The following is a 14731-nucleotide window of genomic DNA, read 5'->3' on the forward strand; positions in this document are numbered from 1 at the left end:
GAACAAATGTTTAACCGCACGAAAGTCATTTCGAGGATGGAGAACGAAAGTTTACCCTCACGAAACAAACCCGCTATACGATAATGTTTCTACAGTCATACATGAATGTGTAATAAAACAGTTATTGTCTATTTTTTCATTATAACAGTATAATCTATGACTGTATTTGATCTTGAAAGATTGTTCAGTTGATAAGCAGTACCTAGTAATAAGGAACATTGATGATAACAGATGGTACACATAATCATTATTTACCAGGAGGAATAAGAACATACTCATTAGTAGACACTTCTACTTCTTGGTCCTCTAGTACTGCTAACACTTTTCCTTTCAGAACACGAAATACCTAAAAAAAGGTAGCATTCTATAATTCATACAATAAAAGGGCTTAAATGCTGAAATTAAAAAAAATTATATCCTATATGCAGTATCTGATAATATAATAAACCATGCACTCTTCTCATAATACCAGAACTAAATCTCTAACCTTAACGATAGGAAAAGCCCAAAATGCACATATAAATTTAAATGTACAGTGTACATATACAAGTACCGTATAGCGCAAAATTTTCGAGGGCTGTAAATTTCGCAATTTTTGAAGATTTGCGAATTACTTTCATGAAAATCGAATTATTAAGGTCCAAGATGGCAGACGGCATAAATTTGCGGAAATTATAACCACAAAATAGATTTTTAGGCAAATTCACAAAATTTACAGCCATCAAAAATTTTGCACCATACGGTACTTAATTTTTTACTCGTAGCCTTCTTATTATGCTATTACAAATACTGCCTGATTGCCTATATACATGTTCATGTACATAGACTCTTACCATTTCACAGTTCCCATTCTGTGCCATCGGCTTCTCTGATCCTTTCTTTAGTTCCATCTCTCCTTTTTGATAGTCGTCAGTTCCCATCACTCTATTAATGATCAAATCATCTCCAGGCTGTAGATCCATTCCATCTACATTACACAGTTGCCCGTGAGACAGTGGAAACACTACAACACAGAGCACATAATAATAGTATAATCACATTTTATGGGGATTTGAAGAAATAAGGACTAGCATACATGTACATGTACATGTGATTCCCCAAAGGATCGCTAATACATGTAATTATTATTACAGTTTCTGATACAAATGATGCTTTATTGTGCTGATTCAAAACAAAAGTTATAGTTACAGCCAACATGTACATGTACACGTACATGTACCAAATAACATGATGCATAAGTACATGAAATGAACACTAGGTCATTGTGCATATGTACATGTATATACACTTATTTGACAGTCACATGTACTTACAGATATGATGTCTCACAATATTCTCAGGATCATCAGGAGAGGCAAAAGATAGATACAAATCCTCCTAAAATGAATTGAGAGAGAGAGAGAGAGGGAGGGAGAGGGAGAGAGAGAGAGAGAGAGAGAGAGAGGGGAGAGAGAGAGAGAGAGAGTGAGAGAGAGAGAGAGAGAGAGAGAGAGAGAGAGAGAGTGCATGTACACTAGCTGTGTCTACCTATTTATCACAACACTACAAAATTTGAAACAACAAACATACATGCACATGCATAAGAAATTAAGAATGAAATAATATGTAAAATACACGTACACACATACCTCATCTCTTGTTCTCTTATTGTTAGTATTTCTTCTACTTCTAGGAGTGGGGCTGGGTATAGGATTAACAATATGGACTGCTTCACGACCTAAAATGAAAAAGTAAATCAATTAGTATACAGACAGTCAGACACTATAACCACAGTACATATAAAATACATGTATAATGACAAAAAAGAAAGCAAAATTAAACTTACATGTACAAAAATGAATTTATTGCTTAAATAAAGTAATGACGAGGCATTACCGTAATTACATTAACAATACTGTATAGCACAAGATTTTCGAGGGCTATAAATTTCGTGAATTTGCCTAAAAATCTATGTCATGGATTTAATTTTCACAAATTTACATATACAATGTACATGTACCTTCTGCTATCTTGTGCCCTAATAATTTGATTTTGTGGAAGTACACGTAATTTTTACGAATGTTTAAAAAATCGCAAAAAAATTACAGCCCTCGAAAATTTGCATTACAGTACGTCAAAAAAAAAAGACCATTAACATGTACTAAAATTATACACAGTAAACAAATACTAAATACTGTATAACACTTTATTTTCGAGGAGCTAAACTTTCGCTATTTTCACGGTTAGCATAAAACCGCAAAATTAAAGATCCGCTAATATTTCAATTGCCATTAAAGGTGTAGCACAAACATTGAGAATCCGCAACAGTTATTTCCACAAAAAATTGATTTTTATCAATCCGAGAAATTTTAGCTCCGCAAAATTAAAGTGCTATACGGTATCCTCTATCTATTCTTACCATAAGTATCGCTGGGCGTGTTCCCCCAGTGGTCCTTATACTCTACATACCCTCCAACCGGTACTCTAGCAATATTGGGTCTCTTAGTCCTCCTTACTCCAGGGGTGACATCAGTCCTTCGAGTGATCTCAGTGATAGCTAAAGTGAAGGTAAATTGTAATTATTTGCAAATAAAAAAATGCAGTCAAATCGCAAAATTTTATACCCGCAAAATATATGCCGCATACGGTACTATTTAAAGCTGCTTTAAAATTTGGCCAATGCTGCATGGGCTATTACAGCACATACATGTACATGTATGGGACCATATAGCCAGTAATTTGGAGGAACGAATTTCTTTGTAAATCACAAAATTTTTGATGATTGGGGTGTAGAAAGTGTGAGCACATTCTGATAGAGTTTAATTTTTAAAAGTTACTAAAAATCGGGCCAAAGTCCCTGTACTATAGTACAGGGTCGTTGGCCAAATTTCGCCAAAAATGACTAGGAGAAAATTCTCCATTTTTATAATTTTTCCTGATACATATACATGTTCTTATGTTATGTAGCAAGTTTGAGCTGATTCCAATCAAAATTAGATTTTTTATGAATTCTTTAAGTTACTCAAAAATCGGGCCAAAGTCCCTACAGTATACAGTATACAGTATACAGTCTGAGGCTAAAATTTGCCAAAAATAAATAAAAGAGCATTCTCCATTTTAATTTTTTTATACATGAATTTGAGCTGACTCCAATCAAAATTCAATTTTAAAGATGCTTTTTTCAGTCAATCAAGGGGCAAAACAATATAAAAATAAATAATATAAAAAAATTACATGTACATGTACATATACAATCAAGCACACTTACTCCTCTTGGTTGGTTGGCGTCGTCGTGGTGGAGGACAAGTTATCTTCTTCCGTTTCCTCCTTGACTTCACAACAGTCTTCAAAGGAGAAGCATTAGGCAACTGATCAACAGGAGCAGCTTTAGAAGGAGAAGCTAGATCCTGTATACTATCAATGATAAGAGGAGGCGAGTCTTTCCTGGCAGTGGAAGACCTACAATGTACACGTACATGTATGGATATTAAAACATTAGATAATTAAACTCTAATAATTAATTAGATGACTCTAATCATAATTACAATGAATAAAGGCAGTCAAGACAACAAACAACCTACAATTTAAATTTATAGCCCCCTCTTAGTTTTTACTATAACTTCTCTCTTTACTCAAATTATACTCATTGTAGTGGAAACCCACAATACATTTACATCCACACTGCAACATTTGTGAACATTCTGATATTATGAGATGGTTTGTATTATATGGCCGGGACACTGCCAGTAATTTGAATGATAAAATTTTACAATTCAAAAAACTTAAGTGTCTCATATAATTGGTATATGCACTCTAATCATAATCAAAATAAATTAAGACAGGCAAGCCAACATTTCAACTAAACTATGGCTACATTTTAATTCTCTCTTAGTTTTTATTATATTTTCTCCCTTTACTGGACTTACTTTGAATTGGTCACAGTAGTCCTGGTAGAGGCTCTACTAGTAGGAGGAGGTTGTGGAGGAGGAGGAGATGAAGTTGTAGTTGTATGCCTAAAAAATTAAAAAATATTCTCACAATATCTCCCCAACAATAAATCCCACTACTAGCATATAATGGTAATAAAGGTATATGTAAATGTAGTACATGTACATATTCAAGTGACTTAATGTACCTTGAATTATTGGTAGACCTTGAAGCATTCCTAGTGGAGGGTCTGGTGGTAGTGACAGGAGGAGGTGGAGGAGAAGGAGATGAAGTATGCCTAAAACAATTTTAAAATAATTATTCTTATAAATATACAGCCTGGCCTGCACAATTCAATTCGTACCATACACAGTATACATGTACATGCACATAGTACAACTGTATAGTATAGAGTGGGATTCATTCACAAATTACCGTATACAGTCAAACCTGTCTATTCCGGACACCTTGGGACCAAATAAAATTGTCCTTATTATAGAGGTGTCCTTATTTCAGAGGTTCATTAATACACATTTATATTGTATTGGGACTGATACTACCTGTCCTGATTATAGAGGCGTCTTTATTTTAGAGTGTCCACAATAGCAGGTTTCACTGTAGTGGGTAATTTTGGAGGGGATTAAATTTGGCGAATTTGGCGTTTTGATAGCCATTCACCAAAATAAAACCCCGCCATTTTGAGCTATTATACGCATGCTCAATGACACGTGGCCACAAATTCGCCAAAATTAAAATCCACCAATTACCAAAATTTAGCAATTCGCCAAAATTTATCCCCTCCAAATTTACCCACTATACAGTAACCTACATGTACATGTAGTGATGTACCGATTTAGTAAATTTTGTAATTTATATGTAATCTATAAGTAAATTTATATGTATTGTATATGTGTATTGTTCTCTCTTTACTGGATTTACTTTGAATTGGTCACAGTAGTCCTGGTAGAGGCTCTACTAGTAGAAGGAGGTTGTGGAGGAGGAGTTGTAGTTGTGTGCCTAAAAAATTACAAAATATTCTCACAATATATGTATGATACCAAGAGTAGATAATAATTAGAGGAGAGTGTCCTACTGTGCACTATAACCCTATATCACTATACTGTGCACTATATTCTCACAATATACATGTATGTATGATACACGTGCATGCATAATTATGGTACCTTGTTGTTGGAGTGACAGTTTTTGCAGGTGATGTAGCAACTGCTTCCCTTGGAGGAGTAACAGGTTTAACTGGTGGCTTTGCTTCCTTACTAATACCTACATGCACATGTACATTGTATGTTACAAAATAATACAAAACATACAGTATATACATGTGACACTTGTACATGTACATGTACAGAAATAGTGTTAATTTGGAGACTATCAAAACATCAAAATTCAATAAATTTTCTCCCCTGCAAAATTATTAGCTGTACATGATTGAAAAAAGATAAAACTACTACTGGTCAAAAAAATTCCTACACTACAACACTTGCGATATTAAATCAACCCTAGCTATACTGACTTACTTTGTCTTGCTGGTTGTTTGCGTGGTCCAGTTGAACAGGTAATCTTCTTACGCTTCTTCCTAGACCTTGAGAGTGTCCGATTAGGAGTAGCAGTAACTGACTGGTTCCTTGGAGTACTAATAGCAGCAGCAGCAGCTGAAGAAGAAGCACTGCGAGTAGTAGGACTAGGAGACGAAATACTATTAAATGTAAGCCAATAAATGTAATGAAATGTAAAATACTTAAATACAGAAAGTACATGTACATCTATATACAAAACATGCAATACATGTACATGTAGTTTATTTGTAATTCTTTTCTATGTACAGTACATGTACATGCATACCTTGACGGGGTGACAGTTTTAGTGTATTCAAAGCCTACATGAAAACAGAAAAGTAAATGTGTAATTTTTGTGATCTACGGCTCAAAATGCATGAGATATGGTAATTACACGTATTAATTATACGTGTAGTGCAAATGATAAAATTGTTAATTGCATTGTTTGAAGTACTGGTAATCATAACTATCTTGTTAATGTGAGAATTAACAAGTTAACTTAGTGGTGTCTGTTTTATTTATTGCTGGGTTCTGCCATTTTCGGCATAAGTCCCAGCCTATGCTTCAAAACCAATAACCAGTTAGTATGGTATCAATGTGAAGCACACTAGTTGTTTAGACCTTCTACTAAATACCAACTGTATTCCTTTACATAAACATCAATATTACATATACAAGTATGTCCTCTTTCTTATTGAGCAGCCACACCTAACAGCTACAACCTAAAGCTAGCCATAGATCAGACCCATCCCTTAATAGCAATGAGACACATGTTCTCCCTACTTGTGTCATCTTCCTCTTCTGAGGATGTGAAGTAAGCACCCACGGGCTCCAAACCATTGGCGTCCCGAGGAAAGCTTTTCCTTCTATCGATTCCATACGTAGCACTAAGTAATAATAAATCACAACCGTTAGCTTTAAAGGGTCAATCTTACGCATAGTTTACTCCACTGACTCGCTTTCTTTTCCAACGTTTGAGTGCTGATGAAGGTGTAGCCATTTTATCGTTCATTATAAATAAAAGCCCGCGCTCCGCCTAGCTCGTCTCCTACTCTCCTCCCCAAGGATTTCATTGCGCATGCGCATTAACTGGCCCACGTGGTTGCTTGATACTAACCCTAAATATGGCTTACCTGTATGATGAGTAGTAGTTTTTCTCGTTTTTCTACTACAAAAATAATAAAAAATACCGAGGCAACCCCCTTCATTATCATATTTCATAATGACTAGCTCCTCTATTAACTGGAGGAGAGGGTATAGCTACCCGCTGTAGTCATTATCCTGAGTTGTGATAGGGCATGTTTGGCTGTTCATATATTATTACCACATGATACCTTAGCATAAGGAGACATAAAATGGGCTGGTTATATCTTTTCACTCACTGGTTCATTCATACCAATGAAGTATAATTAAAGCCCAACATTAATTGTTTTTAATTTGAATGGTAATATTAATGATCAGTACTGAATTAAATTGATTACATTAATTAAATTGTGTGTCATTGTTACATTGACAAGTCCACTCTTGCTGGTATGCTAGTTCCATTTTCTACCCCTTTTCTTAGCTTTCTCTTCATCTTCATCACTGTGACTGGTAGATCTGCTGCTAGCATAATAAGCAGCAGCACCAACACCTAAACCTGCAGCTAGCAACGTCAGTCCTCCAGCAATAAGCCCAAAAGTGCCCATTTCCCCTTGATTAGTCTCTTCACGTGTGGTGATGGCCCAATTGACAAATGATTCACAATTTTTGAATAACAGGTTGTAATCCGTTTCACCTAATCTCTCTCGAGCACGAGCTACAGCTTTTTCCCCAGTATTGATAGCAACACCAGGTTCATACTCGAGCTGCTCAAGAATCTGTACACTGAGATCAAATGTAACTGGCTCTTCAATAATCATAGCTCTAGGAGCAGATTTATCAGTAGGTGCTAAAAGTAGAGAAGATGCTGTTCCTGCAACAGCTGCTGCTTGCATGGGCCCATATTGACCTTGTTCTTCATCTTTCTCCGGTCCTGTGTAATGAATGACAAGCACTGTTCTTTTGTCAATGACACGAACGACTAACATGTGATGGTAGTAGAGGGTCTTATAGACTCTTATGTGATCACCTATATGATAATGAACTATTTAAGAATTGAGCTTATTAAGTGCACTCTGAGTGGGCAGGTATGCTATCCAAACAATAGTGAATTGTATAAACTATAGCCATAACGACTATTACTAAAAAAGGATAGAGTACATGGACATGCATGGCATTTTGAACTCAAAATTTATGACTGAACAGAAATCACTCAAATCCAGTGATAGTAAGGGGTGTGAGACTAATCTAATCATAACCGTATCTTTCTTCTCTTGATACATTTTATTGAAACTGAAATTTTTAGAGGTTTACTAAAACTTTTTGTACAAGCTTTAGGGCAGTATATGTGAACAATTCAATATCAATCAATTTTAAAAATCATTAATCGTCAGTCTCAGTTAACTAATTGAAAATACTCCTGTCAGTTTAAATAAGGTTATAATAGATTGATAGTGATACTAGAGCTGAATAGCTTTCATTTGTCTCATTACTAGTGTATGTGTTTGCACAGTAGTAGCAATTTTAATTGTGAACATTAGTGTGCATTCACCTCAGTTGTGACTCAAAGCATTTATGATAGACTACATGCATGTACTCATGCACAGTTGATTTTTGATTTATGGGCAAAAGACTTTACTGGTGCACTACTGACTTATCTGTACATCTACTATGACACATTAGCGGCACTGGTGATAAGGGGGCCTACCATGGGGAGGGACAAATTCTTTTTCAATAGGTATGCCTTCCAACTCCCAAGCATTATAGTGCCTTTTTCTTAGTCTCGCTAGCCAGACCATTCCCCAGCCTGGCTAGCGAGACTACCCTTTTCTTGTTCATAGTGCCCCTAGTTTCATTGCTGTCATGTTTAACTGATTATTTATGACACACATTCAGTATTGTGATTGGTCATATGCCACTGACATAACTAACCATACAGGTTGAGGGTTTAATTTTAAGGGGAAAGTACGTCCTGTACTATTTATGGCTGAAATATCAGTATTTTATAAGGGATTCGTTTTCATACACATTATTGGCCTAGGTATACCTATTTTATTTCGCTGTTTATAATACAAGTTTACTGACCAGGTTTTAGTGCGGAAAGAGAATGTACTCTTTCCTTCCTGTACTTGAAGCCCATTTGTTCCTTGCTGTTAATATGTCAGTTGGTTAGTATGTCAGTTTGCTGATGTAGCACAAGCACTCATGCAGGCATTATTACCTAATTGATTGAGGCTCCTCCTTTGAATTAATGATACCTTAGCATAAGGAGAAATAGATCTAAATGGGCTGATTATATTTTTTACTTACTGGTTCATTCATACCAATGAAGTATAATTAAAGCCCGACATTTTTTGTTTTTAATTTTAATGGTTAATATTATACTGAATCGGTGCATAATTGATTACAATAATAGTAATACAATTATGTGTCATAGTTTCATTGACAAGTCCACACTTGCTGGTATGCTAGTTCCATTTTCTACCCCTTTTCCTAGCTTTCTCTTCATCTTCATCACTGTGACTGGTAGATCTGCTGCTAGCATAATAAGCAGCAGCACCAACACCTAAACCTGCAGCTAGCAACGTCAGTCCTCCAGCAATGAGGCCAAATCTGCCCTTTTCCCCTTGATTAGTCTCTTCACGTGTGGTGATGGCCCAATTGACAAATGATTCATAATTTTTGAATAACAGGTTGTAATCCATTTCGCCTAATCTCTCTCAAGCACGAGCTATAGCTTTTTTACCAGTATTGATAGCATCACCAGGTTCATACTCAAGCTGCTCAAGAATCTGTACACTGAGATCAAATGGAACATACGCTTCCATAATTTTAGCTTTAGGAGCAGATTCATCAGTAGGTGCTAAAAGTAGAGAAGAAGTTGTTCCAGCAATAGCTGCTGTTTGCATGGATGAATACTGATCTTGTTCTTCACAACATTTCTCCTGTCCAGTGTAATGAATGACATGCAATGTATTCTTGTCAATGACACGAATGACTAACATGTGATGGAAGTAGAGGGTCCTATAGACTCTTATGTGATCACCTATAATAAATGAGAAATAGGACTTTTAAAGAATTGAGCTCATTAATTGCACTTAGAGGGGGCTAAAGTCCATTTGCATTCACCTGAGCCCAGGAAGTGATTACAGACCCCACCCAATAATTAACACAATGCAATAATATTAGGAAAAGTATGGCTGTACTTTCTGCATGGGCTATACAACCAACTTGAAGCTAAAGAGCTATAGCTGCTTCTTGAGTATCACAATAGATGCGGCAAAAGGAGAGGAATGCACAGGTATGTTTATTTTTACAATAGGAACTGTAAGTCAAAAGTTATTGTAAGAAAACTAGGGCTCAGGTGAACACAAATGGACCTTAGTAGTTTTTCTATAGTAATGGAACAATTATAATCAGTTAGTTTACGTTTGCTGTCACAACAATAATGAATTGTACAAACTATAGTAAAGTTGTTTAATAATAATAATAAAATAGTCTGTATAACAGTAAAACCATAGAGTTGTGGCTGTTGTATGGATTTTGTGATTGTTAGCATACCTCCACGATTGTTGTAAGGCTGTTAACAGTATGGTTACATGGAACCAGGCCTAAGGCTGTTGTATGGCTATATGGAAACCAGGCTTAATGGACTATTACTATAAAAGGATTATTATAGAGTACATGGAGCCTTGGTATTTTTACTGAACTCAAAATTTATAAACAGAAATCACACAATCCAATGATAGTCTTGGGTAGCAAAGGGGAGTGAGATCAACATAACTGTAGACTTTCTTTAGTTGGTACATTTTACTAAAACTAAAATTTTTAGAGATTTAAACTTTTTGTAAAAGCTTTAGGGCATCATAGACAATGCAATATCAATCGATTTAAAAAATTATTAACTAAAATTCAATAGTGCATGTATCAGTCTCGGTTAACTAATTGAAAATAATCCTATTAGTTTAAGTAAGGTTATGGTAGATTGGTAGTGATACTAAGAGCTAAATACCATTCGTTTGTCTGGTGACTAATGAACGTGTTTGCAGTTGTAACAATTTCAATTGTGAACAGTATAGTGTGCATTTACCTTGTGACTTAATGCATTTAAGATTCACGACTACATACATGTATGTAGCTTTTACTGCACAGTTGATTTTTTGATTTACAGGCAAAGATTCACTGGTACACTACCAATCTATAAGTCTATGTGCATCTATTATGACACATTAACGGCAATGGTGATTAAGGGGGCCAGTGCTTTCAGTTTCATCCTTGTTCAATAGATTGACATGCATTGTCATTGGTCATGCTTCATGCTACACTGTAAGCCAACACTATAACACTAGACTATAACTATAGCCTAGAACACTATAAGCCAACTATCCAGACAAGGCTGAGCCTGAGGGCGTATTTCAGTTATAATGGGTTCATTATCACATGATACCGGTATACCTATCTATAATACTGACCAGGTTTTAGTGTGGAAAGAGACCGTACTTTAGCCTTCCTGTACTTGAAGCCCATCGGTTTCTTGTGGCTATAGTTGAGCGTAGGAGCTTGGATCAGGAGCTGGATGGAGCTGAGCCTATGTTTGCTGAAGTCAGCACAAGTGTATAGTGCTGGGCGATATATCAAAACTCACGATATTTAATCGATATAATGCGGTATCGATACTTATCAATATCGAAAAAATTTTAAGAAAATATCGATAACGAGACCACGCCCACAAAATGGTTACATAACCTTAAGAAATGGTTAATTAACTATAGGAGTAACATCTCGAAAATTACTAAAATGTATTTTCTTGGAAAGTAGATGAAGTAGCTGAAGTATATGAAGCCAAAGAAGGTTTTTATAATGTTTTTCAATAATAATTGTTCTCAGAGATAGCTTTATTTAGCCATTTTAGTAATATTAAAGTTAATGGGTGTGGCTTAATAACTTATCGATAAAAAATATCGATATCCTCATTTTTAGGCAATATCGTATCATATCGTATCGTTTCAAAATTTTCAATATCGCCCAGCACTACAAGTGTATTATTCAAAATAGTTATTATTAATTGATTTATAACTCCTCCTTTCCTTTTGATTAGCTATCAAAAACTTTTAAAATCTAAAAAATAATTTTCAGGGTAAAATATAGCTACAGTAATTACGCATGAGCTATAAAAATGCAATAAAGTTTAATAGCTTGGAGTATTGTCAATATACATATTATTTGACGTATATCTCGTAATAGCTGATAGGAATATCATCAAAAGCAGTTGTTTCATCAGCGCACAACCTTAGCTCCAGGTTTTCACTACTTGATGCACTACCATAGTCTCTGTGAAACCAAGGAAGACCAGCAGCAGCACAGCACACAAATTCTTGCGTACCACATCCTTGTCCATCCCAAAGAGGATCTGAAGTATACAAAGTATATCCCCAACCGTTAGCATGATTCCCAGATTCACAGAAATAATCATTGCCAACAAATGACTGTATTACCTGAGTAGCACCTGGTGGAGTTGAACAAGGACAATTTCCAGCATCGTAAGAGGAATCCCTCACACCTGCCATGAATGTCCAGACATGCTGCCTAGGAGACCCTCTAGTGATGCTAACGCCATCAACATAATATGAATTGATGTCATTGTGAATAGCGTTACTTCTAAAACGAGTGTCAACTGCATCTGGTGAAGCCCACTGGTATCCAGTAACTCGACCACAAATTTGAGTATAATTTATTCCATTGGTGGGGAGTATCTCTGATACACAGCTTGGACCACCAACTGGCCTTCCACAAGCTCTGACTGCTCCTACTTGATAAAGCCTAAAGCCAGGAGGACAATCACTCGTAGCACCATTCATATCAAGGAATCCGATCCTTGTCCACCCTCCACTTGAGCCACACAGCTCTCCCATATTGCAGTAAATGTGGCGACTGTTAACATGATAATAGCCAGAAGTGCTGCTAGGATAGGCAGCCAGTATGTCACTACAAGAAATCGGGAGGATGCTGTTAAATATGTTTGAGCTGTTATGCAACTCAAGGAGCCTATCTAAAACTATTTGTATGTCATCAGTTATTGCTGAAGTAGATATCAGAGTGCTGTCGTGAGTGGCTAGTGAATGGATTATCCCAGTAAGCATTCTTGTTGCATCGTTGGTTATATTCAAGATATCATCAAGAGTGTACGTATTGTTCTCAACAACAGAGCTTTGCTGATCCGTAGACATGGCGATATCATCGATTTTTCGAGCGTTGTTGAGTGTTGCATTAATAAGGCGGTTGACGTTATTTTCCATTGCCATGTTGTACCTCATCAAGCTGTCTGTCCATGTGCTATTCACAATGCTGCAGTTGTTGAGAGGGCCCTCACTGCTTGTAAGGGATCCAGTGGTGGCAGCAGTGGAGCTGTTCTGAGTCTGACAGGCTGCAGGCACTGCATTGCTAGCATAATACAAGTTCGCAGCTGACATGAGAAATATGATGATGTTAATAAAGAGAATGGCAATGAGTAGGCAAACGAGGAGCAATTTCCATTTGTTAGAATCATTTCTCTCCTTTTGAGTAGGCTCAGGAAGGTTAGAGAATCCACTTCCATTGTACTCAGTTAGCTCATTGACTTCATAAAGATTGGTTTTATCCTCATCTACATTCATCCTGATACTTTTAAGTAGACTGGGCCAGGGGTTTGTATTTGTTTACTCCACTGTATAGCTCCAAATAGCTACAATGAGAATCATTGCTCAGTGATGAAAGTAAATTCATTGGACTTTTGTGTGGTCACTGTGGTAATTTTGTGACAACTCCCAGAATTTCAAAATGGATGCTCAAACTGCATCACTGGTTGGCAGAGACTGTACTAGTCTAGCCTTCCTGTACTTGAAGCTCACCAGTTCCTTACTTGCTGAGCAGCCGAAGTCTTCAAGGGCCTATAATTATTCGCTAGCATTCGGCATGCATTATTCAAATCATTAATTGATTGACTCCTCTTTCATTTTGATTAGCTATTAAAAACTTTAAAAATTAAAAAAAATGATTTATAATTTTCAGGGTAATAAATAGCTATAGTAATTATGCATGAGCTATAAAAAATGCAATAAAGTTTAATAGCTTGGAGTTTGGAGCATTGTCAATATACATATTATTTGACGTATATCTCGTAATAGCTGATAGGAATATCATCAAAAGCAGTTGTTTCATCAGCACACAACCTTAGCTCAAGGTTTTCACTACTTGATGCACTACCATAGTCTCTGTGAAACCAAGGAAGACCAGCAGCAGCACAGCACACAAATTCTTGCGTACCACATCCTTGACCATCCCAAAGAGGATCTGAAGTATACAAAGTATATGTCCAACCGTTAGCATGATTCCCAGATTCACAGAAATAATCATTGCCAACAAATGACTGTATTACCTGAGTTGCACCTGGTGGAGTTGAACAAGGACAATTTCCAGCATCGTAAGAGGAATCCCTTACACCTGCCATGAATGTCCAGACATGCTGCCTAGGAGACCCTCTAGTGATGCTAACGCCATCAACGTAATATGAATTGATGTCATTGTGAATAGCGTTACTTCTAAAACGAGTGTCAACTGCATCTGGTGAAGCCCACTGGTATCCAGTAACTCGACCACAAATTTGAGTATAATTTATTCCATTGGTGGGGAGTATCTCTGATACACAGCTTGGACCACCTACTGGCCTTCCACAAGCTCTGACTGCTCCTACTTGATAAAGCCTAAAGCCGGGAGGACAATCACTTGTAGCACCATTCATATCAAGGAATCCGATCCTTGTCCACCCTCCACTAGAGCCACACAGCTCTCCCATATTGCAGTAAATGTGGCGACTGTTAACGTGATAATAGCCAGAAGTGCTGCTAGGATAGGCAGCCAGTATGTCACTGCAAGAAATCGGGAGGATGCTGTTAAATATGTTGGAGCTGTTATGCAACTCAAGGAGCCTATCCAAAACTATTTGTATGTCATCGGTTATTGCTGAAGTAGATATCAGAGTGCTGTCGTGAGTCGCTAATGAATGGATTATCCCAGTGAGCATTCTTGTTGCATCATTGGTTATATTCAAGATATCATCAAGAGTGTACGTATTGTTCTCAACAACAGAGCTTTGCTGATCCGTAGACATGGCAATATCGTCGATTTTTCGAGCA

The 14731-nt window shown here is 36.6% G+C and overlaps 4 protein-coding genes across 9 annotated transcripts in view; all 4 read right to left on the minus strand.

The window, feature by feature from the left end:
- Window positions 1-9: 9 nt before the first annotated feature.
- LOC105313432 (flocculation protein FLO11-like) lies at window positions 10-6526 on the minus strand. Of its 5 annotated transcripts, none has more exons than XM_019998785.1 (15): window positions 6416-6526; window positions 6264-6367; window positions 5767-5800; window positions 5442-5605; window positions 5091-5187; window positions 4846-4923; window positions 4115-4204; window positions 3906-3992; window positions 3248-3438; window positions 2399-2536; window positions 1629-1717; window positions 1314-1377; window positions 834-1003; window positions 256-346; window positions 10-202 (listed from the first exon to the last, which is right to left on the minus strand). In XM_019998785.1, exons 1-15 carry the CDS (start codon window positions 6490-6492, stop codon window positions 129-131), a joined length of 1548 nt encoding a protein of 515 aa, XP_019854344.1. In that variant the 5' UTR covers window positions 6493-6526; the 3' UTR covers window positions 10-128. The 5 variants fall into 5 exon arrangements, with proteins under 5 accessions (XP_019854344.1, XP_019854345.1, XP_019854346.1 ...); XM_019998786.1 differs by having other exon boundaries at window positions 4133-4204; window positions 5442-5620; XM_019998787.1 differs by having other exon boundaries at window positions 3248-3393; window positions 5442-5620.
- A 395-nt stretch (window positions 6527-6921) lies between these two features.
- Window positions 6922-8765, minus strand: LOC109583439 (uncharacterized). The gene is made up of 2 exons (XM_019998789.1): window positions 8646-8765; window positions 6922-7590 (listed from the first exon to the last, which is right to left on the minus strand). Exons 1-2 carry the CDS (start codon window positions 8698-8700, stop codon window positions 7016-7018), a joined length of 630 nt encoding a protein of 209 aa, XP_019854348.1. The 5' UTR covers window positions 8701-8765; the 3' UTR covers window positions 6922-7015.
- A 112-nt stretch (window positions 8766-8877) lies between these two features.
- LOC109583432 (uncharacterized) lies at window positions 8878-11182 on the minus strand. Its single transcript, XM_019998779.1, has 2 exons — window positions 11033-11182; window positions 8878-9606 (listed from the first exon to the last, which is right to left on the minus strand). The coding sequence occupies exons 1-2, from the start codon at window positions 11085-11087 to the stop codon at window positions 9281-9283; spliced, it is 381 nt and encodes a 126-aa protein (XP_019854338.1). The 5' UTR covers window positions 11088-11182; the 3' UTR covers window positions 8878-9280.
- A 2198-nt stretch (window positions 11183-13380) lies between these two features.
- The window catches only part of LOC109583449 (uncharacterized), a 2007-nt gene continuing 656 nt past the window's right edge, over window positions 13381-14731 (minus strand). Inside the window, exon 2 of one of the 2 annotated variants that reach the window (XM_019998804.1) lies at window positions 13381-14721. In XM_019998804.1, the coding sequence (XP_019854363.1) occupies window positions 13699-14721 (1023 nt within the window). In that variant the 3' untranslated portion in view covers window positions 13381-13698. The remainder of the gene's footprint in view (window positions 14722-14731) is intronic. The other variant, XM_019998803.1, reaches the window with a different exon arrangement.

Source organism: Amphimedon queenslandica, unplaced genomic scaffold (genome assembly GCF_000090795.2).
Source record: "Amphimedon queenslandica unplaced genomic scaffold, v1.1 AMPQUscaffold_13305, whole genome shotgun sequence".
Lineage (NCBI taxonomy): Eukaryota > Metazoa > Porifera > Demospongiae > Haplosclerida > Niphatidae > Amphimedon > Amphimedon queenslandica.

What these genes read in the sequence shown, in the direction of transcription:
- LOC109583432 (XM_019998779.1), bottom strand. Translation starts at nt 11,087, where the DNA reads ATGGGCTTCAAGTACAGGAAGGCTAAAGTACGGTCTCTTTCCACACTA. An exon ending in TCTTTCCACACTAAAACCTG is followed by an intron (nt 9,607 to 11,032) that starts GTCAGTATTATA and finishes CATTTATTATAG; the next exon opens with GTGATCACATAAGAGTCTAT.
- LOC105313432 (XM_011406867.2), bottom strand. Translation starts at nt 6,492, where the DNA reads ATGAACGATAAAATGGCTACACCTTCATCAGCACTCAAACGTTGGAAA. An exon ending in AAAACTGTCACCCCGTCAAG is followed by an intron (nt 5,621 to 5,766) that starts GTATGCATGTAC and finishes TACATTTAATAG; the next exon opens with TATTTCGTCTCCTAGTCCTA. An exon ending in AGGTCTACCAATAATTCAAG is followed by an intron (nt 3,993 to 4,114) that starts GTACATTAAGTC and finishes TTAATTTTTTAG; the next exon opens with GCATACAACTACAACTTCAT.
- LOC109583439 (XM_019998789.1), bottom strand. Translation starts at nt 8,700, where the DNA reads ATGGGCTTCAAGTACAGGAAGGAAAGAGTACATTCTCTTTCCGCACTA. An exon ending in TCTTTCCGCACTAAAACCTG is followed by an intron (nt 7,591 to 8,645) that starts GTCAGTAAACTT and finishes ATTATCATATAG; the next exon opens with GTGATCACATAAGAGTCTAT.